Source organism: Hemibagrus wyckioides, linkage group LG04 (genome assembly GCF_019097595.1).
Source record: "Hemibagrus wyckioides isolate EC202008001 linkage group LG04, SWU_Hwy_1.0, whole genome shotgun sequence".
In the NCBI taxonomy this organism is placed as follows: Eukaryota; Metazoa; Chordata; class Actinopteri; order Siluriformes; family Bagridae; genus Hemibagrus; species Hemibagrus wyckioides.
The window spans coordinates 23779939-23806037 of record NC_080713.1 but is presented as its reverse complement, the minus strand read 5'-3'; the positions used below and the strand labels follow the sequence as shown (position 1 = coordinate 23806037).

Genomic DNA, 26099 nt, shown 5'->3' with positions numbered 1-26099 from the left:
CAGCAATAAATATTTAAAAGTGTTTGACATGCCATTAATTAAATTAAATTAAATTAAATTAAATTAAATTAAATTAAATTAAATTAAATTAAATTGAATTAAATTAAATTAAAAAATTATAATAAAATAAAAGAAATCATTGGAAAATTGCTGTAATATACCTGAATTGAAAAACTTTAGAATATGTTGTTATACAGAACATTACATTCCTATACCAGTGCACACTGAAATCTTTTATTCCTTTTTGAACACACGGAAAAATTACTGTCTTTAAAGTACATTTTTTTTTACTTTAAACACTTTTAAAGTGTCTACATTAGAAAAAAATTCATTTATTTTTAGTGCTCTGAGATATGGTTCTATACCTTTATTTGAACAAATCTTGTTTGTGTGTCTTATCAGTAAAACCTGGCATTAGGTGAGTGTTTCCATTAAAGAGAAAAGCTGGGGCAGGAAAAATGAGTTAATATGCGTAATGATACGAGTATGATGTGTATATAAAAAGCCATGTGTTGTGTGAATGGTCTGTGTGTTCATTCGGGCAGACGGAGAACAAGCATCGCTATGAAGGGCCTAATCATCTTAGTGGCTTGCCTCATGCTCTCAGAGGCAGCCTTCAAGTAAGTCCTATGTATTTACTGGCTGGCTCTCGTCACTTTGCAGGCACTGGTCTTCAGTTATTCATAACGTTGGCTTTATGTTGTGTTTAGCTAATTCTTTGTACATCTTTGCAGGGTTCCCCTGAGAAAGGGTAAGTCCATCAGAGAACGTCTGATGGAGAAGGGCATCCATCTGCCCTATACTGATCCAGGCCTTAAATATCACCCAGAGATCTTGGCTACTACCACTATTGATTCCTTGACCTATGCTGATGTAAGTCAAATCCCAATCTTACTTCTTAAACCAGCTGAGGTATTCGTCTAAACAGTTTAAAACCTGTGTTTCAGTCATACTACTTTGGCGTGATCAGCGTAGGAACACCACCCCAGTCCTTCGAAGTGCTCTTTGACACTGGCTCTTCCAATCTGTGGGTCAACTCTGTGTACTGCAGCACCCAGGCATGCAGTAAGTTTGTCTTTATAAACTCTACCACAGTGCTGCATTACTGCATTAGAAACACTGATGCCAGGGAGCTTATAGGCATCCTGTGAATGCAATTAGGCAAAGGAGACATTCATAACATTCGTTTTGTGCATTTCTTTCCTCAGCGGCACAAACACAGTTCAATCCTCAACAGTCCTCCACCTACCAGAGCACTTCCCAAACCTTCTACCTGCCCTATGGAGCCGGAGCTCTTAACGGCGTCTTCGGTTATGACACTGTCACTGTGAGTGTTTTAGCGTATATTTGATCACATATCAACCAAAACCTGATACAGCATGACTCTATGTTGCATGCTACAAATGTTATCATAACAGATTGTAAGATATGAACAGCCGTATTTTCACCATGATCAAAAATGGCAAAATATTACTGTGATAATGTAAAAGGTCTGGGTTAAAATGAATACAGCATCAGGAGGCGTGTTTAGGTGATATCCAGTCAAATTAATTTCCATTATTCCTTTTAAGAATTGACTGTGGTCTCGGATGAGTGACCATATTGCAATAACATGTGCTTTCATTGATATGTATAACAGAATTTAGCTAAGTGATATAAATTACAACATTTCTGTATTCAAAGGCACTTTTGCTTGTTTAAATTTAGAGACTTTCTAAAAGTGTCTCTTTTTATCATTGTTAGCTGGCTGGCATCCAAGTCCCTAATCAGGAGATCGGTCTGAGCACTAACGAGCCAAGCCAGCCCTTCCTGCAGGCTCCATTTGATGGAATTCTTGGTCTGGCCTACCCATCTATTGCTGTTGGCAATGCCATGCCCCTTGTGGACAACATGATGCAGCAGGGTCTCCTTGAACAAAACCTGTTCGGAATCTATCTGAGCCCGTAAGCAAGAAATAGCATACAAAAATCAGATAAACAACATTGTAGTATTATGAATATATAAATCGAATGTCAATTTAACCATGCATATGTAGAGATTTTGTTAATTGCTCTTGCATTTGTTTGAACTGATAGCTAAACCTTTATGCCTCTGTTTGTACAGGGCTGGAAGCTCTGGCAGTGAGGTGGCTTTCGGTACTGTGGACACCAACATGTATCAGGGTCAGATCTCCTGGACACCAGTGACCGCTGAGACCTACTGGCAGATTGGCATTCAGGAGTAAGTTCAAGTCATCACTGACTACATAATTAATGACCATTCAGAAAACTACTTACACATCTCAATATACATCACAGTAGGGTATGAACCTCTACTGCCATGCATTCAAGTAGCAATGTTTTTCTAATCACATTAATCTGGTTCAGGGTCGAGATGTCTGGACAGCAGACTGGATGGTGCTCTCAGTACAGTGGTTGCCAGGCCATTGTGGACACCGGTACCCCCAGCCTTACTGCCCCTAGCTCCGTCATGTCATCTCTGATGCAGTATATTGGCGCACAGCAGGACAGTTACGGCCAGGTACTGTAAAAGTTATGAGGAGATTCAAAGTTATAATGTAACTATGTATGTATTCTGTAACGTCTGGGCGCCAACATCCGTGGTTGCTGCGCACACTGGCATGCCATGGAGACAGAACCAGATGCAGGATTCAAATAAGCGCTGCTTTATTAAAATAAACCCGAGACATGGGGAAGACTAACCTAAACACTAGACGTGAGGCTAATAAAACAAAACCTAATGTACAAAACAAGGAACACAAAACAATAGCCAACAAGGACAGGTACAAAATGATCCCTATATATAGGGCTAATAGGGAACAGGTGAAACAGTGGGAACAACAACAATAAGAAAGGCGTGGCACAAAATACACACAATAAAGCAGGCTCCATAGAATCACCTGCCAGCACCCTCTCCAGGCCTGGCAGGGAACTGTCCAGTGGTTCCTGACATAGTCCCCCCTCTAAGGCGCGGCTCCTGAAGCGCCTCCAGCATAGCTGAAGGACACCCCAGGCATAGACAGCTGGTGTAGTCCAAGAGGGGAGATGCAAGGCATGACATAGTTCATAACTGCAGTCCACAGAGGTGTCCCAGATACTGGGGATACAGTGGCATCCGACACGTACATGAGACGGGAGGGAAGTGTCTTCCACTCGAGATGCCGAGTGACGTCCTCCACGGAAACTCCATCGTGGAGCGCCGTCCCTGGCTGGCGATGTGGTGGAAGCCACGCTTCCAGTGGGTCCGATAAAAAGGGGGGTGCCCCCCATGACATGAAGTCGAGCAGCGTCCTCCGTCGAAACTCCATCACAGAGTGGCGACTTCGACCGGAACAAAGACGGAGGCACCACTCTGGGGAAACGGGGAAGGAGGGCCACCTGCTTGAATGTCCTCCGAGGCAGGTGGTCTGACGGATGTCATCCGCCGGGGTCCTCGCTCGTGGGCTGCAATACCTGGTTGTGAACAGGAACTCACTGGGAATCTCTCTGGGTCTTTGAGAATGGTCGGCTATTCAATAACATCCGAGCGCCCCCACCCTGTGTGGGGCTCAAACCCAAACCTCCGTGATTGCTGCGTGCGCTGGCACACCATGGAGACAGACCCAGATGCAGGATTCAAATAAGCGCTGCTTTATTAACATAAACACGAGACATGGGGAAGACTAACCTAAACACTAGACATGATGCTAATAAAACAAAACCTAACATACAAAACAAAGAACATAGAACAATAGCCGACTAGGACAGGTACAAAAGGATCCTTATATATATAGAGCTAAATATTTAGGCTAATAGGGAACAGGTGAAACAGCGGGAATGAGAACAATAGGAAAGGCGTGGTACAAAATACACACAATAAAGCAGACTCCATAGAATCACCTGCCAGCACCCTCTCCAGGCCTGGCAGGGAACTGTCCAGCGGTTCCTGACATATGCACCCTATTGCTGTGAAATGGGTTCAAACAAAATAACGCAAACTTTAAACATTCTGCATTACACCATTAAATCGATTTTTAAAATAAGGGCAGAGGTGACTTAACTGTCAAACTGGATGCCTTATTACAGCCAAGTGACCTGAAGATCTTTTTCCATGAGAATTTATCCACGAATCTGCTTGAATAACTGCATATCTTTTTACAGTATGCTGTGGACTGTAGCCAGGTCAGTAATCTTCCCTCTCTGACCTTCATCATCAGTGGAGTGAGTTTCCCTCTGGGTCCCTCTTACTACATCCAAGTAAGTTTCTCTCTTCAACTGCTTATACACAGATGGATCTATCAGAACGATAGATAGATAAATAAAGAAATAAACAGTGAGGAACTTTAATATCTAATTATATTTTGTGTATTTTCACAGTCTCAGAGCGGTTACTGCACCGTTAACATCACTCCCACCTACCTGCCCTCTCAGAACGGCCAGCCTCTCTGGATCTTCGGTGATGTCTTCCTCAGGGCCTACTACTCTGTATATGACAGAGCAAACAACCAGGTGGGCTTTGCCCAGGTTGCCTAAACACCACCAGCAACACTCCATAGAAATCTCTAATGGAAGCTGTGGTCTCCATAGAATCATTAATACCTGTAGTAACTACATGGAAATGGATTTTAGTAATAAACTGCTATTTACTGAAATTTCTTTTTTTTTTCCCTATTTCAATATTGGCAGATATAAGTAAATTCTATAATGTATTTTCAGACAAGATTTCAAAATATATGTCTCCCCATACCATATGTTAAAATGCAATCTTTCAATTAAAAATTAAAATCAAGTATTGATTCTATATAAAAGCAAAGAACATGAGAGTGAATACGAGCACGTCAGGTTATTCATGTCTTCACTTCCACATCCTGGAATCAATTAATCCAATGAGCCTGCTTTAAACCTCCAAGAAGTCCAAATCTGCTAACCGGAACATGATTTGGCAAACATTCAGAAATACAAAAATATAGAGTCGCTATCTCTACCTCTATTTACTCTAGAGAATCCATGCATAGAATTTGATCATGTTAACTAAATCATAAAAGCCTTCGCCAAAGCTAATCCAAATGAATTAAAAGGATTTAGGTATCTAGATATTTTGAAGAACAAGATCAAGGACTAAACAACAGCAAAAGCATTTACACTTCAACATGTACGTTAACAAATTACATCATACTCCAACGTTTTATTAAATGCCGCAGTGGACTAAAAGTTTAACGGCAAATCAACCATACTAATATAAATATACAAATCTGCAAACAGCACCTATTTTATATACCTATTTCATGAAAGGTTTACTGTCACTAGTCACTTATTGCCAGGCTACTGCAGGCTTAGTTCAATAGCTGTGCATGAGGGAGCCTGCTGGACCAAAGAAAAAGTTGCAGGAGTGAACATTTTTTATCCTCGTTGTCTGGTATAAAAAGTCCACAATTATTAACACAGGAGAATACTCAACGTGATGCTGTACACTGGTTCCAGTGGATTTCCAAGTTCCAAGTCTTTATCCTGGTAGTAATTTGTTTATATTTTGTTCCAGCAGTTGCATCAAATCATCTTATGTAATATTCAAAAAATGATACACAAAAAATGCAATGGTATTTCACAGCCTGAATGAACACACAACTCAAAACACACAAGAAAATACATACACAAAGCACAAGGCACCATTTGAGAATCAATGAATCAGTCAATGGATCAATAAAGTCCATCCATATTACTGTACTGGTCACGTGGCAGCAGAGCTAGCTATTATTCATGGTTCAGTTTTCCTGACTGTCACAAACCTGAAATCAGACAATAAAAAAAAATCAATCCCTGAAATCAATCCCTGCAGCGACCCACCACTGAAACCTCCTATTCCTCCCTCCCTGTTACAGTAGGCGGGGCCTGTTCAGCACTATGATGTAACACGAGCAGTGTAATACATGATGCCCATCATCGACTGTTGCCATGGCAGCTGATGCTAGCTAAAAAAGGTTTAGGCTCGTTAAGAAGGGTGAGGTCACCTTTAACAGCTGTTACCATGACAACTGTATCCTACCAACCAGTACAAGCTCATTCACTGACTCATCCCACTTCCTTCTTGGATTTCAAGTCAGCACTTTGGGAGAATACATGTGATATGCGTATTCTCTGCACTATAAACCATAACACATATAGGCATTGTGCTGTTAAGGATTTAAATGCAATCTAAACGCATTAAACAGCATGCAATAATTCTAAGTTGCATGTGGCATGTTATTTAGTACAGTAATATGCAGGCTCTCGCTGCCAATTTACATGTCATTGCTCAGAGGGAATGCTACAGTCATTTTAAAACTACACAATAATTTAACAACATACAATGAGTGTAAGGGCTTTCCCACTCCTCCTCCCTGCATCCTGCTTTTATTCCAGTCTTTTCTCTCTCTAAATCAAAGAAGAGGATTTTTTTTAAGTGACAGTAATGAGAAAGCTCATTAAAAATTGCCGGTATGTGAACACACGGCATGTGCCTGCATAAATTATAAATTATGTAATGTCAGGACATGAGACTGGATAGTTCGATGATAAAAGTGACAAAAAAACACCTTGTCTGCATTTACATTTAGCCCTTTTAAAATAATAATAATAATAATAATAATAATAATAATAATAATAATAATAATATTTAAATACAATATTTAAATAATTTAAATACATTTAATTCTCATGATTTATTCATGGCATTTGCAAAGTGTAGTAGTTTGAAAGTAACAGAAATAATCAAGCAAACCTGTCATTCACTGTCCAGTCCTCTCCACTAAGATTGGGCCAGTGTGATTCCTGCTACAATGACCTCCTAGTGAAGCTTTTTGCAGTTTCCGTTCTACCCATTAGGTGCAATAATCACCCTTTGGTGCTAAATAAAGCTGAAAAAAGGCTAATTATTATTTCACTGAAATGTAAATTTTATGGAGTTGTTGAGTTGAATGAGGAGCTTATGAAGACAAACATTTGTTAAATGGCTACAGAGAACACCAAACACTATAAACGAAATGTCACTGATATATAAAATATAATCAAAAGATGATATATTAATATATTATTATTGTATAATAGTTATTGTACAACTGTGCAGTTGTAACATTAATAGCTGTTACAACTAGAAAAGCAAATAAACATCAATAACCTTGGCTTTTCTAATTTGTGTTGTTTCTGATAACAGCAAGAATTTTTCCCTATGCTGAAGATAAAAGAATGATTATTTTTAAGGAAAAATACAGTGATAGCAGTGACCTAGATAAAGCTTGTATGTAATCTTAGGAGAGATTAAAATATAATTATTTTCCACAGAGATACGGAAGAAAAAAATAAGATTTTAAAATGTATTGGGAAGCACTGGGTCCATGTCACAAAAAATAAATCATAAACATTATATAAATAAAGAAATTCAGTTAAAACATTCTCCATGTTATGACATATAAAATTAAATTAAATTAAATTAATTAAATATTGGCAGATTACTGTGATATAAGTTGTGATATTACTTTAAACAATTTCAAAGTGTCTACATTAGAAAAAACGCTTGAATTATACATATAACTAATTAGGGTGCATTTCATTAATTTCTGTTTAGTGTTTTCCCTATGTGATATGGCTCTATTTATTGAAATAAATCTTGTTTGTGTGTCTTATCAGTAAAACCTGGCATTAGGTGAGTGTTTCCATTAAAGAGAAAAGTGCTGGGGCAGGAAAAGATGAGTTAATATGCGTAATGATATGAGACTGATGTGTATATAAAAAGCCATGTGTTGTGTGAATGGTCTGTGTGTTCATTCGGGCAGACGGAGAACAAGCATCGCTATGAAGGGCCTAATCATCTTAGTGGCTTGCCTCATGCTCTCAGAGGCAGCCTTCAAGTAAGTCCTATGTCTTTACTGGCTGGCTCTCGTCACGTTGTAGGCACTGGTCTTCAGTTATTCATAATGTTGGCTTTATGTTGTGTTTAGCTAATTCTTTGTACATCTTTGCAGGATTCCCCTGAGAAAGGGTAAGTCCATCAGAGAGCGTCTGAGGGAGAAGGGCATCCATCTGCCCTATACTGATCCAGGCCTTAAATATCACCCAGAGATCTTGGCTACTACCACTATTGCATCCATGAGCTATGCTGATGTAAGTCAAATCCCAATCTTACTTCTTAAACCAGCTGAGGTATTCGTCTAAACAGTTTAAAACCTGTGTTTCAGTCATTCTACTCTGGCGTGATCAGCGTAGGAACACCACCCCAGTCCTTCGAAGTGCTCTTTGACACTGGCTCTTCCAATCTGTGGGTCAACTCTGTGTACTGCAGCACCCAGGCATGCAGTAAGTTTGTCTTTATAAACTCTACCACAGTGCTGCATTACTGCATTAGAAACAGTGATGCCAGGGAGCTTATAGGCATGCTTTGTATGCAATTAGGCAAAGGAGATATTCATAACATAGTTCTGTGCATTTATTTCCTCAGCGGCACAAACACAGTTCAATCCTCAACAGTCCTCCACCTACCAGAACACTTCCCAAACCTTCTACATGCCCTACGGATTCGGAGCTATTAACGGCATCTTTGGTTATGACACTGTCACTGTGAGTGTTTTAGCAAATGTTATCATAACAGATTGTGAGATATGAACAGCCGTATTTTCACCATTATCAAAAATGGCAAAATATTGCTTTGATAGTGTAAAAGGTCTGGGTTAAAATGAATACAGCATCAGGAGGCGTGTTTAGGTGATATCCAGCCAAATTAATTTCCATTATTCCTTTTTAGAATTGACTGTGGACTCAGATGAGTGACCTTATGGCAATAACATGTGCTTTCATTGATATGTATAACAGAATTTAGTTGAGTGATATAAATTCCAACATTTCTGTATTCTAATGCACTTTTACTTGTGTAAATCATTGTAAGCTTCTAAAACACAGCATTTAGAGAGTTTCTGTCTTTTTTTATCATTGTTAGCTGGCTGGCATCCAAGTCCCTAATCAGGAGATCGGTCTGAGCACTAACGAGCCAAGCCAGCCCTTCCTGGATGCTCCATTTGATGGAATTCTTGGTCTGGCCTACCCATCTATTGCTGTTGGCAATGCCATGCCCCTTGTGGACAACATGATGCAGCAGGGTCTCCTTGAACAAAACCTGTTCGGAATCTATCTGAGCCCGTAAGCAAGAAATAGCAAACAAAAATCAGATAAACAACATTGTAGTATTATGAATATATATATATAATTTGAATGTGAATTTAACCATCCATATGTAGAGATTTTGTTAAATGCTCTTGCATTGTGCAGGGTTGGAGGCTCTGGCAGTGAGGTGGCTTTCGGTACTGTGGACACCAACATGTATCAGGGTCAGATCTCCTGGACACCAGTGACCGCTGAGACCTACTGGCAGATTGGCATTCAGGAGTAAGTTCAAGTCATCATTGACTACATAATTAATGACCATTCAGAAAACTACTTACACATCTCAATATACATGACAGTAGGGTATGAACCTCTACTGCCATGCATTCAAGTAGCAATGTTTTTCTAATCAGAAACATTTATCTGGTTCAGGGTCGAGATTTCAGGACAGCAGACTGGATGGTGCTCTCAGTACAGTGGCTGCCAGGCCGTTGTGGACACCGGTACCCCCAGCCTTACTGCCCCTAGCTCCCTCATGTCATCTCTGATGTATTATATTGGCGCACAGCAGGACAGTTACGGCCAGGTACTGTAAAAGTTATGAGGAGATTCGAAGTTATATTGTAACTATGTAAGTATTTACCCTATTGCTGTGAAATGAGTTCAAACAAAACATGACCTGAAGATCTTTAGAGAATTCATCCAGAAATCTGCTTGAATATCTGCATATCTTTTTACAGTATGCTGTGGACTGTAGCCAGGTCAGTAATCTTCCCACTCTGACCTTCATCATCAGTGGAGTGAGTTTCCCTCTGGGTCCCTCTTACTACATCCAAGTAAGTTTCTCTCTTCAACTACTTATACACAGATGGGTTCTGATAGATAGATAAATAAATAAAGAAATAAACAGTGAGGAACTTTAATATCTAATTATATTTTGTGTATTTTCACAGGAGTCTCAGAGCGGTTACTGCACCGTTAACATCAATCCCACCTATGTGCCCTCTCAGAATGGCCAGCCTCTCTGGATCTTCGGTGATGTCTTCCTCAGGGCCTACTACTCTGTATATGACAGAGCAAACAACCAGGTGGGCTTTGCCCAGGCTGTCTGAAGACCACCAGCAACATTCTACAGAATTCTCTAAAGGAAGCTGTGGTCTCATTAATACTGGCAGTAACTACATGGAAATGGATTTTAGTAATAAACTGCTACTTACTGAAATTTCTTTTCTTTTTTTTCCATTTCAATATTGGCAGATATAAGTAAATTTTATAATGTATTTTCAGACAAGATTTCGAAATATATGTCTCCCCATACCATATGTTAAAATGCAATCTTTCAATTAAAAATTAAAATCAAGTATTGATTCTATATAAAAGCAAAGAACATGAGAGTGAATACGAGCACGTCAGGTTATTCATGTCTTCACTTCCACATCCTGGAATCAATTAATCCAATGAGCCTGCTTTAAACCTCCAAGAAGTCCAAATTTGCTAACCGGAACATGATTTGACAAACATTCAGAAATACAAAGATATATAGAGTCGCTATCTCTACCTCTATTTACTCTAGAGAATCCATGTATAAAATTATTTTATAATGATTTTATGAACTAAATCATAAAAGCCTCCACCAAAGCTAATCTAAATGAATTTTTAAAAAAGGCTTTGGGTATCAAGATGTTTTGAAGAACAAGATCTAGGACTAAACAACAGCAAAAGCATTTATACTTTAACATGTACCTTAACAAGTTACATCATACTTTAACGTTTTATTAAATGCCGCAGTGGACTAACAGCAAATCAACAATACTGATAAGTAAAATCTGCAAACAGCACCTATTTCATGAAAGGTTTACTGTCACTTTACCAGCTTAGCACGCTAGCTGTGCAGAGCTGTGCATCAGTGAGCCGGCTGGACCAAACAGAAGGTGAAAGAAAATTGAAAGAAAAAGTTGCAGGAGTGAACATTTTTTATCCTCTTTGTCTGGTATGCAGTTGTGATACCTTATTTATAATTTATTAGTCCACATTCATTAACACAGGAGCGATGCTCAGAGTGAGGCTGTACTCTAGTTCCAGTGAATGATACAGGACATCGCTTTCACTCATTCAGCCTCAGTAAAGTCTTTATCCTGGTAGTAATTTGTTTATATTTTGTTCCAGCAGTTGCATCAAATCATCTTATGTAATATTCAAAACACAAAAAATGCAATGGTATTTCACAGCCTGAATGAACACACAACTCAAAACACACAAGAAAATACATACACAAAGCACAAGGCACCATTTGAGAATCAATGAATCAGTCAATGGATCAATAAAGTCCATCCATATTACTGTACTGGTCACGTGGCAGCAGAGCTAGCTATTATTCATGGTTCAATTTTCCTGAGTGTCACAAACCTGAAATCAGACAATAAAAAAAATCAGTCCCTGAAATCAATCCCTGAAATCAATCCCTGCAGCAACCCACCACTGAAACCTCCTATTCCTCCCTCCCTGTTTTAATACATGATGCCAATCATTGACTGTTGCCATGGTAGCTGGTGCTAGCTAAAAAAAAACCCAGAAGGTTTAGGCTCATTAAGAAGGGTGAGGTCACCTTTAACAGCTGTCACCATGACAACCGTATCCTACCAGTACAAGCTCATTCGCTGACTCATCCCACTTCCTTCTTGGATTTCAAGTCAGCACTTTGGGAGAATACATGTGATATGCGTATTCTCTGCACTATAAACCATAACGCATATAGGCATTGTGCTGTTAAGGATTTAAATGCAATCTAAACGCATTAAACAGCATGCAATAATTCTAAGTTGCATGTGGCATGTTATTTAGTACAGTAATATGCAGGCTCTCGCTGCCAATTTACATGTCATTGCTCAGAGGGAATGCTACAGTCATTTTAAAACTACACAATAATTTAACAACATACAATGAGTGTAAGGGCTTTCCCACTCCTCCTCCCTGCATCCTGCTTTTATTCCAGTCTTTTCTCTCTCTAAATCAAAGAAGAGGATTTTTTTTAAGCGACAATAATGAGAAAACTCATTAAAAATTGCCAGTATGTGAACACACACACTGACACACACACACACACACACACTGACACACACACACATAGCCGGCAGCACTGCACACCATGTGCCTGCATAAAGTATGTAATGTTAGGACATGAGACTGGATAGTTTGATGATAAAAGTGACAATAAAACACCTTAATAATAATAATAAATTACATTTAATTCCCATGATTTGCTAATAAAAAGAAGATCATGGCATTTGCAAAGTGTAGTAGTTTGAAAGTAACAGAAATAATCAAGCAAACCTGTCATTCACTGTCCAGTCCTCTCCACTAAGATTGGGCCAGTGTGATTCCTGCTACAATGACCTCCTAGTGAAGCTTTTTGCAGTTTCCGTTCTACCCATTAGGTGCAATAATCACCCTTTGGTGCCAAACAAAGCTGTAAAAGGCTAATTATTATTTCACTGAAATGTAAATTTTATGGAGTTGTTGAGTTGAATGAGGAGCTTATGAAGACAAACGTGTTAAATGGCTACAGAGAACACCAAACACTATAAACGAAATGTCACTGATATATAAAATATAATCAAAAGATGATATATTAATATATTATTAGTGAATAATTATTGTACAACTGTGCAGTTACAGTAACATTAATAGCTGTTACAACTAGAAAAGCAAAATATAGTTGCAAGCAACGATGATCGGGCGCAAGCAATGGCACACCAGGCACAGTGGGCACAGTGGGAACATGCATTTAAAGGGGAAATACCAAAAGGACAAGAGTGACAATTTGGGTCTAATGCCACTGATGGCAAAAAGACAACTGCATCTCTGTCTAAACTATATAAAGACAAAAGTGACAGTTTGGGTGTAATGAAACAGACCATAGCAATGTCCAGTGATGTCAAAAGGGACAATGACTCTCCCTCTAAACTATATTTCTATATCAGTTTATATATAGATATATAGAGTCACCCAGAAAAATGTATACACATTTCAGGAAAAGAAAAATTTGTATAAATATTTTACCAGGTTGGAGGGGTGTTCCTCCCTCCAGTGGAGGAGTTTAAGTATCTCTGGGTTTTGTTTACAAGTGAGGGAAGGATGAAGCGTGAGATTGACAGACAGATTGGTGCAGCGGCAGCAGCTATGCGGTCTATGTACTGGTCTGTTGTGGTGAAGAAGGAGCTGAGCCGAAAGGCGAAGCTCTCGATTTACCAGTCAATCTACGTTCCTACTCTTACTTATGGTCATGAGCTTTGGGTCATGACAGAAAGGACAAGATCCCGTATACAGGCGGCTGAAATGAGTTTCCTTCGTAAGGTGGCGGGGCGTTCCCTTAGAGATAGGGTAAGGAGCTCTGTCACCCGGGAGGAGCTCAGAGTAGAGCCGCTGCTCCTCCACATCGAAAGGGGCCAGTTGAGGTGGCTTGGGCATCTGTTTCGGATGCCTCCTGGACGTCTCCCAGGGGAGGTGTTCCGGGCATGCCCCACTGGGAAGAGACCCCAGGGAAGACCCAGGACACAATGGAGGGATAATGTCTCTCGGCTGACCTGGAAACGCCTTGAAATTCCCCCGGAAGAGCTGGAGGAAGTGGCTAGGGAGAGGGAAGTCTGGGTATCCCTGCTTAGACTGCTGCCCCCGCGACCCAGCTACGGATAAGCGGGAGACAATGATGACGTAGATGATATTTTATTACTAAATTTATTGCTATACGTTATAGATTGATATATATGATTATATTATGATAATATTATGATAATATTATTAATATTATACTAATGTAATTTACATCATACTATTTTTCTTTCCTGAAATGTAAATACATTTTTTGGCTGACTCTGTATACATAAATTGTGAACATGAAGCCATATTTAAAAAAATAAAAATAAAGGGGAAAGAGCCTCTAGTGGACATAGTCTAGTACTGCAGGAGTCAGGCCAAAACCATGTCTAGTCAATGGACTGATAAATGTAAAAATTTGTTGTGAGCCGCGCTAACATCACAAAATCATGAAACTAAGCAAACTTACTCATAACCAGTTGTTCTTTCTATGTAAAATGTTTTGAAACATTAGGGCTTTCCACTGTTAAGATATAAGAACATTAATTTTCTTCTATTATGTTCTTATTTAAATCCTCACCATAGCAACATCATTCACAATATCACAAATCCCTTCACAGTTTCACATCAGACATGTCTTGCTATTATTCTGACTGATTTTCAACCAAATCAGGTGAACGTAAGGGACAAAACATTAGATTTCTAAAAGTGACACACTTCCTGCTGCCAGTTGGTGGCGCTATGACTGAGACTCATAGCTGTCATATCAGTGTGATCAGCTTTCCCCTCTTAACATAAACCTAAGGTTTCATGTAGATCACTTAATGTACACAGAGGTTATTAGCCACTTCCTGTTTCGTTTTATTCGCCATAAGTTTAAGGGCTTCTCACGGCTGAACCGTTTATCAAAAATCCCTTCACAATTTTGCATTATCAATGTCTTGAGATCATATTAGCCTGGGTTTGGTGGCGGTTGTATCAATGTCTTGAGATCATATTAGCCTGGGTTTGGTGGCGGTTGTATCAATGTCTTGAGATCATATTAGCCTGGGTTTGGTGGTGGTTGTATCAATGTCTTGAGATCATATTAGCCTGGGTTTGGTGGCGGTTGTATCAATGTCCTGAGATCATATTAGCCTGGGTTTGGTGGCGGTTGTATCAATGTCCTGAGATCATATTAGCCTGGGTTTGGTGGTGGTTGTATCAATGTCTTGAGATCATATTAGCCTGGGTTTGGTGGTGGTTGTATCAATGCCTTGAGATCATATTAGCCTGGGTTTGGTGGTGGTTGTATCAATGTCCTGAGATCATATTAGCCTGGGTTTGGTGGCGGTTGTATCAATGTCCTGAGATCATATTAGCCTGGGTTTGGTGGCGGTTGTATCAATGTCCTGAGATCATATTAGCCTGGGTTTGGTGGTGGTTGTATCAATGTCTTGAGATCATATTAGTCTGGGTTTGGTGGTGGTTGTATCAATTCCCTAGGAGGAGTATTTCAAATTCCATTGGGTGCGTTTTGCAAACAACTCAAAATAACTGACTTCCTGTGGATTAGAATTAATGACATGCAGTGTGAAAGTTGTTCAGTTCAATGAGATCTAAGTGTGTACCAAGTTTTACATGGATATGTGTAAGCGTGTATCAGCTATGCAGCAAGATTTTCCAGGGGGCGCTGTGAAGGGTGTGTGCCACGCCTGGGGCCGAGACACAGTGACCTCCTAATGGCCGCAGATTCCAACCTGTCTGCTGATTTTCATGAGTTTTTGAGCATGTTAAGACCCCCAAAAGTGCCCGGATGATTGAAAAAAAAAAAAAAAAAAATCCTTAGAAGAACAACAGGGCCCTTCGCACTGCTAGTGCTTGGGCCCTAATAAACATCAATAACCTTGGCTTTTCTAATTTGGGTTGTTTCTGATAACAGCAAGAATTTTCCCCTATGCTGAAGATAAAAGAATGATTATTTTTAAGGAAAAATACAGTGATAGCAGTTACCTAGATAAAGCTTGTATGTAATCTTAGGAGAGATTAACATATAATTATTTTCCACAGAGATACGGAAGAAAAAAATAAGATTTTAAAATGTCTTGGGAAGCACTGGGTCCATGTCACAAAAAAAATCATAAAAATTATATAAATAAAGAAATTCAGTTAAAACATTCTCCATGTTATGACATATATTTAATAAGATTCTTTAAAGTTTATTACTTTCTTTCCTTTCTCTAGCTGTTGGCATGGCACATGGTACTCTTTATTTATCATAGATGTTGTACAAATGCAGCAATAAATACTTATAAAGATTGACATGCCTTTAAGTATTTTTTAAGCCTTTAAGTTGTGATATTACTTTAAACAATTTCAAAGTGTCTACATTAGAAAAAACGCTTGAATTATACATATAACTAATTAGGGTGCATTTCATTAATTTCTGTTTAGTGTTTTCCCTATGCGATATGGCTCTATTCCTTTATTGAAATAAATCTTGTTTGTGTGTCTTATCAGTAAAACCTGGCATTAGGTGAGTGTTTCCATTAAAGAGAAAAGTGCTGGGGCAGGAAAAGATGAGTTAATATGCGTAATGATATGAGACTGATGTGTATATAAAAAGCCATGTGTTGTGTGAATGGTCTGTGTGTTCATTCGGGCAGACGGAGAACAAGATTCGCTATGAAGGGCCTAATCATCTTAGTGGCTTGCCTCATGCTCTCAGAGGCAGCCTTCAAGTAAGTCCTATGTCTTTACTGGCTGGCTCTCGTCACGTTGTAGGCACTGGTCTTCATTCATAACGTTGGCTTTATGTTGTGTTTAGCTTATTCTTTGTACATCTTTGCAGGGTTCCCCTGAGAAAGGGTAAGTCCATCAGAGAGCGTCTGATGGAGAAGGGCATCCATCTGCCCTATACTGATCCAGGCCTTAAATATCACCCAGAGATCTTGGCTACTACCACTATTGATTCCTTGACCTATGCTGATGTAAGTCAAATCCCAATCTTACTTCTTAAACCAGCTGAGGTATTCGTCTAAACAGTTTAAAACCTGTGTTTCAGTCATACTACTTTGGCGTGATCAGCGTAGGAACACCACCCCAGTCCTTCGAAGTGCTCTTTGACACTGGCTCTTCCAATCTGTGGGTCAACTCTGTGTACTGCAGCACCCAGGCATGCAGTAAGTTTGTCTTTATAAACTCTACCACAGTGCTGCATTACTGCATTAGAAACACTGATGCCAGGGAGCTTATAGGCATGCTTTGTATGCAATTAGGCAAAGGAGATATTCATAACATGCACATTTTCATAACATGTGCATTTCTTTCCTCAGCGGCACAAACACAGTTCAATCCTGAGCAGTCCTCCACCTACCAGAATACTTCCCAAACCTTCTACCTGCCCTATGGAGCCGGAGCTCTTAACGGCATCTTTGGTTATGACACTGTCACTGTGAGTGTTTTAGCAAATGTTATCATAACAGATTGTGAGATATGAACAGCCGTATTTTCACCATTATCAAAAATGGCAAAATATTACTGTGATAGTGTAAAAGTGTAAAACTTGTCCGCACATCAACTTGGCACAGGTTTTACGCCGAATGCCCTTCCTCCCATTTTATCCGGGCTTGGGACCATCACTACATCTAGTGGCTGGGGTCAAATTAACTTCCCTTATTCCTTTTTAGAATTGACTGTGGACTCGGATGAGTGACCTTATTGCAATAATGTGCTTTCATTGATATGTATAACAGAATTTAGTTGAGTGATATAAATTCCAACATTTCTGTATTCTAATGCACTTTTACTTGTGTAAATCATTGTAAGCTTCTAAAACACAGCATTTAGAGAGTTTCTGTCTTTTTTTATCATTGTTAGCTGGCTGGCATCCAAGTCCCTAATCAGGAGATCGGTCTGAGCACTAACGAGCCAAGCCAGCCCTTCCTGCAGGCTCCATTTGATGGAATTCTTGGTCTGGCCTACCCATCTATTGCTGTTGGCAATGCCATGCCCCTTGTGGACAACATGATGCAGCAGGGTCTCCTTGAACAAAACCTGTTCGGAATCTATCTGAGCCCGTAAGCAAGAAATAGCAAACAAAAATCAGATAAACATCATTGTAACATTATGAATATATATATATAATTTGAATGTGAATTTAACCATCCATATGTAGAGATTTTGTTAAATGCTCTTGCATTGTGCAGGGTTGGAGGCTCTGGCAGTGAGGTGGCTTTCGGTACTGTGGACACCAACATGTATCAGGGTCAGATCTCCTGGACACCAGTGACCGCTGAGACCTACTGGCAGATTGGCATTCAGGAGTAAGTTCAAGTCATCATTGACTACATAATTAATGACCATTCAGAAAACTACTTACACATCTCAATATACATGACAGTAGGGTATGAACCTCTACTGCCATGCATTCAAGTAGCAATGTTTTTCTAATCAGAAACATTTATCTGGTTCAGGGTCGAGGTTTCAGGACAGCAGACTGGATGGTGCTCTCAGTACAGTGGCTGCCAGGCCATTGTGGACACCGGTACCCCCAGCCTTACTGCCCCTAGCTCCATCATCTCATCTCTGATGCAGTATATTGGCGCACAGCAGGACAGTTACGGCCAGGTACTGTAAAAGTTATGAGGAGATTCAAAGTTATAATGTAACTATGTAAGTATTTACCCTATTGCTGTGAAGATCTTTAGAGAATTTATCCAGAAATCTGCTTGAATATATTCTGCATATCTTTTTACAGTATTATGTGGACTGTAGCCAGGTCAGTAATCTTCCCAATCTGACCTTCATCATCAGTGGAGTGAGTTTCCCTCTGGGTCCCTCTTACTACATCCAAGTAAGTTTCTCTTTCCAACTGCTTATGCACAGATGGGTTGTAATAAATAAATAAATAAATAAATAAACAAACAGTGAGGAAGTTTAATACCTAATTATCTTTTGTGTATTTTCACAGTCTCAGAGCGGTTACTGCACCGTTGATATCACTCCCACCTACCTGTCCTCTCAGAACGGCCAGCCTCTCTGGATCTTCGGTGATGTCTTCCTCAGGGCCTACTACTCTGTATTTGACAGAGCAAACAACCAGGTGGGCTTTGCCCAGGTTGCCTAAACACCACCAGCAACATTCTACAGAATTCTCTAATGAAAGCTGTGGTCTCCATAGAATCATTAATACCTGTAGTTACTACATGGAAATGGATCTAGACTGCTACTTACTGAAATTTCAGTTAAAAATTAAAATCATGCAAAAAATCATATGTAGTACTGATTCTATATAAAAGCACAGAACATGAAGGGTTAATCAAATGCCTTCGAGACTGAATACGAGCATGTCAGGTTATTCATGTCTACACTTCCACATCCTGGAATCATTTAACCCAATGAGCCTGCTTTAAACCACCAAGAAGTCCAAATCTGCTAACTGGAACATGATTTGACAAACATTCAAAAATACAAAAATACAGAGTCACTATCACTATGTCAAGTCCGAGACCCCCGCCCTGTGCGGGGCTTGAAAGACATGAACACAAGATTCCCTTTATAGGGATAAACATTAGGGCTAATGGGATACAGGTGACACACCAGGAATGAGAACAATGGGAAGGGCGTAACACAAAAAGCACACAAAGACACAGGCTTCCAAGGTTCACCTGCCAGCGCCCTCTCTGGGTCTGGCAGGGAACTGTCCAGCTGTTCCTGGCATAACCCATGATCGAGCGCCATCCTCCGCGGAACTCCATCGCAGAGAGGCGTCCTCGACCTAAACAAGGATGGAGGTACCTCCCGCCAGATGTCATCCACCAGATGTCGAGGGCTCTAGCCAGCAGACTGCAAATCCTTACCGAAGACAGGAACTAGCTGGGAATCCTGCTGGGTCTTGAAAATGGTCAGTGATTCTGTCAAGTTCAGGACCCCCACCCTGTGCAGGGCTTGGACCTGGACCTCCGTGGTGTTGCGTGCACGTGCCTGCATGCCGTGAAAAGAGACCCATACGCAGGATTCAGCGAAGCGCTGCTTTTATTACATAAAGACGAGACAGAGGGCAACTAACTTAACACTAGACATTGTGTGGTGAAAACAAAACAAGAAACAAAACCTAAACCATAACTTGGACTTAACAAAACAAAACCTGACACAAAACCACGGCATAGTTAACAATCACTGACAAAGACATGAACACAAGGATCCCTATTTATAGGGATAAACATTAGGGCTAATGGGATACAGGTGACAGACCAGGAATGAGAACAATGGGAAGGGCATAACACAAAAGACACACAAAGAAGCAGGCTTCCAAGGTTCACTTGCCAGCGCCCTCTCTGGGCCTGACAGGGAACTGTCCAGCTGTTCCTGACACACTACCTCTATTTACTCTAGAGAATCCATGTATAAAATTATTTTATAATGATTTTATGAACTAAATCATAAAAGCCTCCACCAAAGCTAATCTAAATGAATTTTTAAAAAAGGCTTTGGGTATCTAGATGTTTTGAAGAACAAGATCTAGGACTAAACAACAGCAAAAGCATTTATACTTTAACATGTACCTTAACAAGTTACATCATACTTTAACGTTTTATTAAATGCCGCAGTGGACTGACAGCAAATCAACAATACTGATAAGTAAAATCTGCAAACAGCACCTATTTCATGAAAGGTTTACTGTCACTTTACCAGCTTAGCACGCTAGCTGTGCAGAGCTGTGCATCAGTGAGCCGGCTGGACCAAACAGAAGGTGAAAGAAAATTGAAAGAAAAAGTTGCAGGAGTGAACATTTTTTATCCTCTTTGTCTGGTATGCAGTTGTGATACCTTATTTATAATTTATTAGTCCACATTCATTAACACAGGAGCGATGCTCAGAGTGAGGCTGTACTCTAGTTCCAGTGAATGATACAGGACATCGCATTCACTCATTCAGCCTCAGTAAAGTCTTTATCCTGGTAGTAATTTGTTTATATTTTGTTCCAGCAGTTGCATCAAATCATCTTATGTAATATTCAAAACACAAAAAATGCAATGGTATTTCACAGCCTGAATGAACACACAACTCAAAACACACAAGAAAATACATACACAAAGCACAAGGCACCATTTGAGAATCAATGAATCAGTCAATGGATCAATAAAGTCCATCCATATTACTGTACTGGTCACGTGGCAGCAGAGCTAGCTATTATTCATGGTTCAATTTTCCTGAGTGTCACAAACCTGAAATCAGACAATAAAAAAAAATCAGTCCCTGAAATCAATCCCTGCAGCGACCCACCACTGAAACCTCCTATTCCTCCCTCCCTGTTACAGTAGGCGGGGCCTGTTCAGCACTACGATGTAACACAAGCAGTGTAATACATGATGCCCATCATCGACTGTTGCCGTGGCAGCTGATGCTGGTTAAGGGATGATGTCACGGCATTAGCAGAAAAAAAAAAAACCTCAGAGGGTTTATGCTCGTTAAGTAGGGTGAGGTCACCTTTAGCAGCTGTCACCATGACAACCGTATCCTACCAGTACAAGCTCATTCGCTGACTCATCCCACTTCCTTCTTGGATTTCAAGTCAGCACTTTGGGAGAATACACGTGATATGCGTATTCTCTGCACTATAAACCATAACGCATATAGGCATTGTGCTGTTAAGGATTTAAATGCAATCTAAACGCATTAAACAGCATGCAATAATTCTAAGTTGCATGTGGCATGTTATTTAGTACAGTAATATGCAGGCTCTCGTTCCGGCAAAAGGAAAAAGGAATAGAGTGAGGTTTTAAGAGTGCTTGACACCCACTTTCATAACAACTGCACTACAGGGATGATTTCCAGAGTGGCTGCCAATTTACATGTCATTGCTCAGAGGGAATGCTACAGTAATTTTAAAAAACCACACAATAATTTAACAACATACAATGAGTGTACGGGCTTTCCCGCTCCTCCTCCCTGCATCCTGCTTTTATTCCAGTCTTTTCTCTCTCTAAATCAAAGAAGAGGATAGTAATGAGAAAGCTCATTAAAAATTGCCAGTATGTGAACACACACACTGACACACACACACACACACCCACAGCCTGCAGCACTGCACGGCATGCGCCTGCATAAATTATGTAATGTTAGGAGATAAGACTGGATAGTTCGATGACAAAAGTGACAAAAAAGGGCAGTAAAACAAGAAAGGAAAGAAGGCGGGGCTTAACCAACAATAAACAATGAATAAATCTTAAATATGACGACTAGAAAGCCCTACCTAACTACATAGATTAAATAATGTCTACAAATATATAACAAAAATGTTTTATAATTAGATATTTATCTGATTTTTATTTCTAAATAATTTGGCTCTGTTCTGATTTCCACATGAAACACACATCCCATCTGCCATAATATTAAATGTGTTGCCAAATAAACAATCTAATATAACAATGATATACGATAATGATATAATAGCAGCTTATCCGCTGATTAGAGCATCAGAGCACAAGGAGAAAATTGGAGGAGAAAGAAAATGGCAGCTATACCACACTACAGACACACTAAAGCTGAAAGCCTAGCTTTGCAAATTTTAACCCTGCATTAATCATGCACAAAGCACAACATAACAATAAAACTGGAAGACCTGGAAGCAAAATCCGAGGTCTGCTTCCCGGCAAAAAGAATAAATGAAAGAAAATAAAACAATAAGCACAATATTAAAGTTTTATTGTATTGCATGGATGAAACCTCACAGCCGATCTGCAGCAACGTAAATTTGTTTATAGATTATTGCTGGAACTAGAGGAGTTTGTTACTGAACAGAAACAGACACAGTTTAATACACAAGTCACGTGACTCTGTTGCCTCGTGACACTGTTCAGACGCCAGGCTCGTTCTCGCTACGAAGATGCTTTGCACAGATTTACCCATTTTGTTTTTGTTTTTGGTAATCAATCATATCATATATATAAATGTATTACTGTAATACAAGTAATGAGAGAATTGATCATTAAATCAAGCACTGTATCTCCAGTCATTCATACAGAGTCATTACCTAAGTGGTACCAGCAACTGTAGTGGAGGAAAATGACGCACAGCATTACTCGCCTCTTTTAGCTGGTGACATGATCTGTTCTGATTTGTTTGCGTGACCGACTGTCCCATGGCTAAATGCGTACACACACGTTTTCTCTGTGAGGCTGCAAGGGACATGTGCTGCAATAAGTTTGATACACGGCCAAATGCCAATAGCACATGTGTAACATCACACACAGAACCACAGAACGATAACACGTTATAGAAAAGGTCTGTTTTCACACAGTAGCTGAGTTGTCTTCTCTTTATCTTTATCTTCACTTTCTTGTTCACACAGGCATAACATTATGACTACTGTCAGGTGAGGTGAGTAACACTGATGATCTCCTCATCATGGCACCTGTTAGTGGGTGGGATATATTAGGCAGCAAGTGAACATTTTGTCCTCAAAGTTGATGTGTTAGAAGCAGGAAAAATGGACAAGCGTAAGGATTTGAGTGAGTTTGACAAGGGCCAAATTGTGATGGCTAGACGACTGGATCAGAGCATCTCCAACACTGCAGCTCTTGTGGGATGTTCCCGGTCTGCAGTGGTCAGTATCTATCAAAAGTGCTCCAAGGTAGGACCAGTGGAGAAATGGTGACAGGGTCATGGGCGGCCAAGGCTCATTGATGAACGTGGGGCGTGAAGCTGGCCTGTGTGATCCGATCCAACAGACGAGCTACTGTTGCTCAAATTTAATGCTGGTTCTGATAGAAAGGTGTCAGAATACACAGTGCATGATGGGTCAGGGCTGTTTTGGCAGCAAAAGGGGGACCAACACAATATTAGGCAGGTGGTCATAATGTTATGCCTGATCAGTCTACACCCCATATTCAGAATGACCTAATATGCCACGCTATGTGATTAAGTAAAAGTTCAATCATTCATTATCATCAACCCTCAGCAAGTCACTGCCTCATCAGAGATACTTTCAAGTAAAAGATGAGATCATTTTCATTATCGAAATTACAACTAAACAACCCAACAGGACAGTGACAAAGTGGCATGCAACATCATAGCTCCAGAGTCCCTTATTTCATCCCGAGCTTGGGTTACTGTCTCTGTGGAGTTTCACACGTTCTCCCCATGTCCCTCTATGTTTCATGAACGTTCTCTGGTTTTCTTTCCACCTCCAAGATCAAGCTGGGATGTGGAATGGCTATGTATGTGACTATACTTATATAAATGTAATAACTACTAATACAGATGGGTTTATTTCATTCTCTAGACATTTTTAAACAGAGAGCCATTTCTACTCTCCATATTCTACCAAGTGCACCTTCCCAAGATTTACACACATCATTTACACACACAGCTGAAACTAAACTGTATTAGTTAACTTAATGTTGTGCCAAAAAAAAACAACAACATGCAGGATTTCTCTTGAATAAAATCCATTCAGCAGAAAAATAGACACAGTGCTTTAGTATGGTGGCGATACTAATTTGGCTAATCGAGCTGAATTTGCATGCTCATTGTGGATGATGATGATTAACAACAAAGCCCAATCGCATCTAAAGGAAGTGGTGTTTGGAGAGGACAGAAGCAGAACGAGGTCAGTCTAACCTATAAAATATTGGTCTATTTTTGGTTAGTCCTGGTTTGCCTTGAATTTGCCCCCTAAATACACGTTCTTTTTCTTTTGGTCCGTCAGCAAAGAGGGAAAGAAAGACAAAGAGCCACCAGAGCTACCAACCTTTACGATGTACAGTGATGATTTTGGTAATATTTACACACAGAAAATCTTTTATTAGATGACATTTCTTAATCAGAAAAATGTCCTTTATGTAGAGATGAAAGGGTTAATTTCTTAGCTGTTAATAGAAATATTTGCATGTGTCATTGTTTTCATTCTATTCACAAATTCCTGTCTGTATGGACCTGTTCTCCTCATGCCCATGTGGGTTTCCTCTGGGTTCTCTGGTTTCCTCCCACCTCTCAAAAAAACATTTTCCATAGATTGACTAGCGACTCTAAATTGTTCCCTCTGGGATGTATTTCATCTGACAGAATTCCTGGGAACGTCTATGGATTCCAGCTGTGCAGCTGTGACCAGGACAAAGTTCTTACTGATGCTGTTTAAATGAATGAATGCATATTCTTCTCCTCAAATTAAACCGGAATAATCATTAACCTAGATCACTGCCGTCAGACACAATCCTCATTCATCAAAAACACAAAAACCTGAAGGGCGATATAGACTTTTATGCTCACAGATCAACGGATTTCTCTTCACACACACACACATCTTCATGTAAGACAGATTACTGCACAACAATGAGTTCATCATTTCAGACTGTATACGCCAACATGATTCTTATGAGTGTGGGTTTTTGTCCACAGCAATACTAATCCATAGCAGGTTTAACTTGGAAAGGAAGCAGAAATAAATGATGTACCGTCATGTGCCATATTTTTAATCATTATACAGTATATTACCTTTCCACTAAAAATTTACTGCTGCGAGTCAGTCGTACAGAGATTACCGTAATACACCCACATCACATGGACATCGAGTCATCCCTCCATTTCATCTGTCCAAGGATTATGAGCTCCTGCATCGACACCACTGCTTATGAGGCTCCACTCTTGCTCAATTTTCAGTCAGTGGTTAAGAGAGCATTTACTGACACACACACACACACGCTGCTAAGAATCCTCTGTGCTTTATGGTATAGAGAAGAGAATAAAGGGCAGGTCAACTGTAAAGGTTCTGCACCAGCGATGAGAAGGTCATATTATTTCAAATCCCAGGAGCCTTTCAGAAAGACTTTTAACCTCTGTGCTTAAAATGGATTACTGCATCATTTCTACATTGTTATGGACAAATGTAAAATGAAGGAGGAGCTGTGAGGAGTTACAGAAAATAACACACACCCCCCCACCCCTCCACTGTGAAGGTTTTAATGTAATCAGTCGGGCAGAAAATCACCACAGCACTTATATACTGTACAAAATAAAAATCTAGCTGTAAAGAGTGACCTTTTAGGATAAAAGCATTAATAAACCCAGAATCCATAAATCATCAGCCAGAATCAGGGAGCGGAAAACTGAGCAAGTTGTACTGTGTCACAGAGAACAAAATACAATTTGAACCAAATTGCTATAGCATCACAGCATCGTGGTGTAATTTGCATACCAGTAAATACACAATGCAAATTTTTATGATCTTTATTTATTTTAAAAAAGTAGTGCTCATTGTACAGTGTCATCATTTACAAAATATTCCCTATATGACTTTTTGCCCTCTGACTATTTCTGCTGTTGATTACAGTATATTAGAATCTGTATGTTTGTAATGATTGAAATGTAATAAAAAATAATTACTTGGTTTTTTTTGGTGGGCTTCTGAAGACCCAA

General features: G+C 39.7%; 4 protein-coding genes across 6 annotated transcripts in view; 3 read left to right on the top strand and 1 right to left on the bottom strand.

The window, feature by feature from the left end:
- The window catches only part of mapk8ip2 (mitogen-activated protein kinase 8 interacting protein 2), a 57088-nt gene that overhangs the window by 28195 nt on the left and 2794 nt on the right, over positions 1 to 26099 (bottom strand). The gene's annotated exons all lie outside the window — the stretch shown is intronic.
- On the top strand, positions 481 to 4737 carry LOC131352393 (gastricsin-like). The gene is made up of 9 exons (XM_058388487.1): positions 481 to 620; positions 735 to 873; positions 948 to 1065; positions 1209 to 1327; positions 1744 to 1943; positions 2104 to 2220; positions 2367 to 2520; positions 4140 to 4235; positions 4356 to 4737. The coding sequence occupies exons 1-9, from the start codon at positions 508 to 510 to the stop codon at positions 4509 to 4511; spliced, it is 1212 nt and encodes a 403-aa protein (XP_058244470.1). The 5' UTR covers positions 481 to 507; the 3' UTR covers positions 4512 to 4737.
- Positions 7806 to 10288, top strand: LOC131352400 (gastricsin-like). Its single transcript, XM_058388496.1, has 9 exons — positions 7806 to 7861; positions 7976 to 8114; positions 8189 to 8306; positions 8449 to 8567; positions 8944 to 9143; positions 9273 to 9389; positions 9540 to 9693; positions 9848 to 9943; positions 10061 to 10288. The coding sequence occupies exons 1-9, from the start codon at positions 7806 to 7808 to the stop codon at positions 10217 to 10219; spliced, it is 1158 nt and encodes a 385-aa protein (XP_058244479.1). The 3' UTR covers positions 10220 to 10288.
- LOC131352395 (gastricsin-like) lies at positions 16343 to 18815 on the top strand. The gene is made up of 9 exons (XM_058388491.1): positions 16343 to 16420; positions 16531 to 16669; positions 16744 to 16861; positions 17015 to 17133; positions 17559 to 17758; positions 17888 to 18004; positions 18155 to 18308; positions 18439 to 18534; positions 18652 to 18815. Exons 1-9 carry the CDS (start codon positions 16365 to 16367, stop codon positions 18805 to 18807), a joined length of 1155 nt encoding a protein of 384 aa, XP_058244474.1. The 5' UTR covers positions 16343 to 16364; the 3' UTR covers positions 18808 to 18815.

Excerpts from the sequence above, each read along its gene's own strand:
- LOC131352400 (XM_058388496.1), top strand. The coding sequence starts at position 7,806 with ATGAAGGGCCTAATCATCTTAGTGGCTTGCCTCATGCTCTCAGAGGCA. Across the intron at positions 8,115-8,188 it reads CATCCATGAGCTATGCTGAT|TCATTCTACTCTGGCGTGAT; the intron begins GTAAGTCAAATC and ends CCTGTGTTTCAG. Across the intron at positions 9,390-9,539 it reads TGGCAGATTGGCATTCAGGA|GGTCGAGATTTCAGGACAGC; the intron begins GTAAGTTCAAGT and ends TATCTGGTTCAG.
- LOC131352395 (XM_058388491.1), top strand. The coding sequence starts at position 16,365 with ATGAAGGGCCTAATCATCTTAGTGGCTTGCCTCATGCTCTCAGAGGCA. Across the intron at positions 16,421-16,530 it reads CTCTCAGAGGCAGCCTTCAA|GGTTCCCCTGAGAAAGGGTA; the intron begins GTAAGTCCTATG and ends ACATCTTTGCAG. Across the intron at positions 18,535-18,651 it reads GTCCCTCTTACTACATCCAA|TCTCAGAGCGGTTACTGCAC; the intron begins GTAAGTTTCTCT and ends GTATTTTCACAG.
- LOC131352393 (XM_058388487.1), top strand. The coding sequence starts at position 508 with ATGTGTTGTGTGAATGGTCTGTGTGTTCATTCGGGCAGACGGAGAACA. Across the intron at positions 621-734 it reads CTCTCAGAGGCAGCCTTCAA|GGTTCCCCTGAGAAAGGGTA; the intron begins GTAAGTCCTATG and ends ACATCTTTGCAG. Across the intron at positions 1,066-1,208 it reads CTGCAGCACCCAGGCATGCA|CGGCACAAACACAGTTCAAT; the intron begins GTAAGTTTGTCT and ends TTCTTTCCTCAG.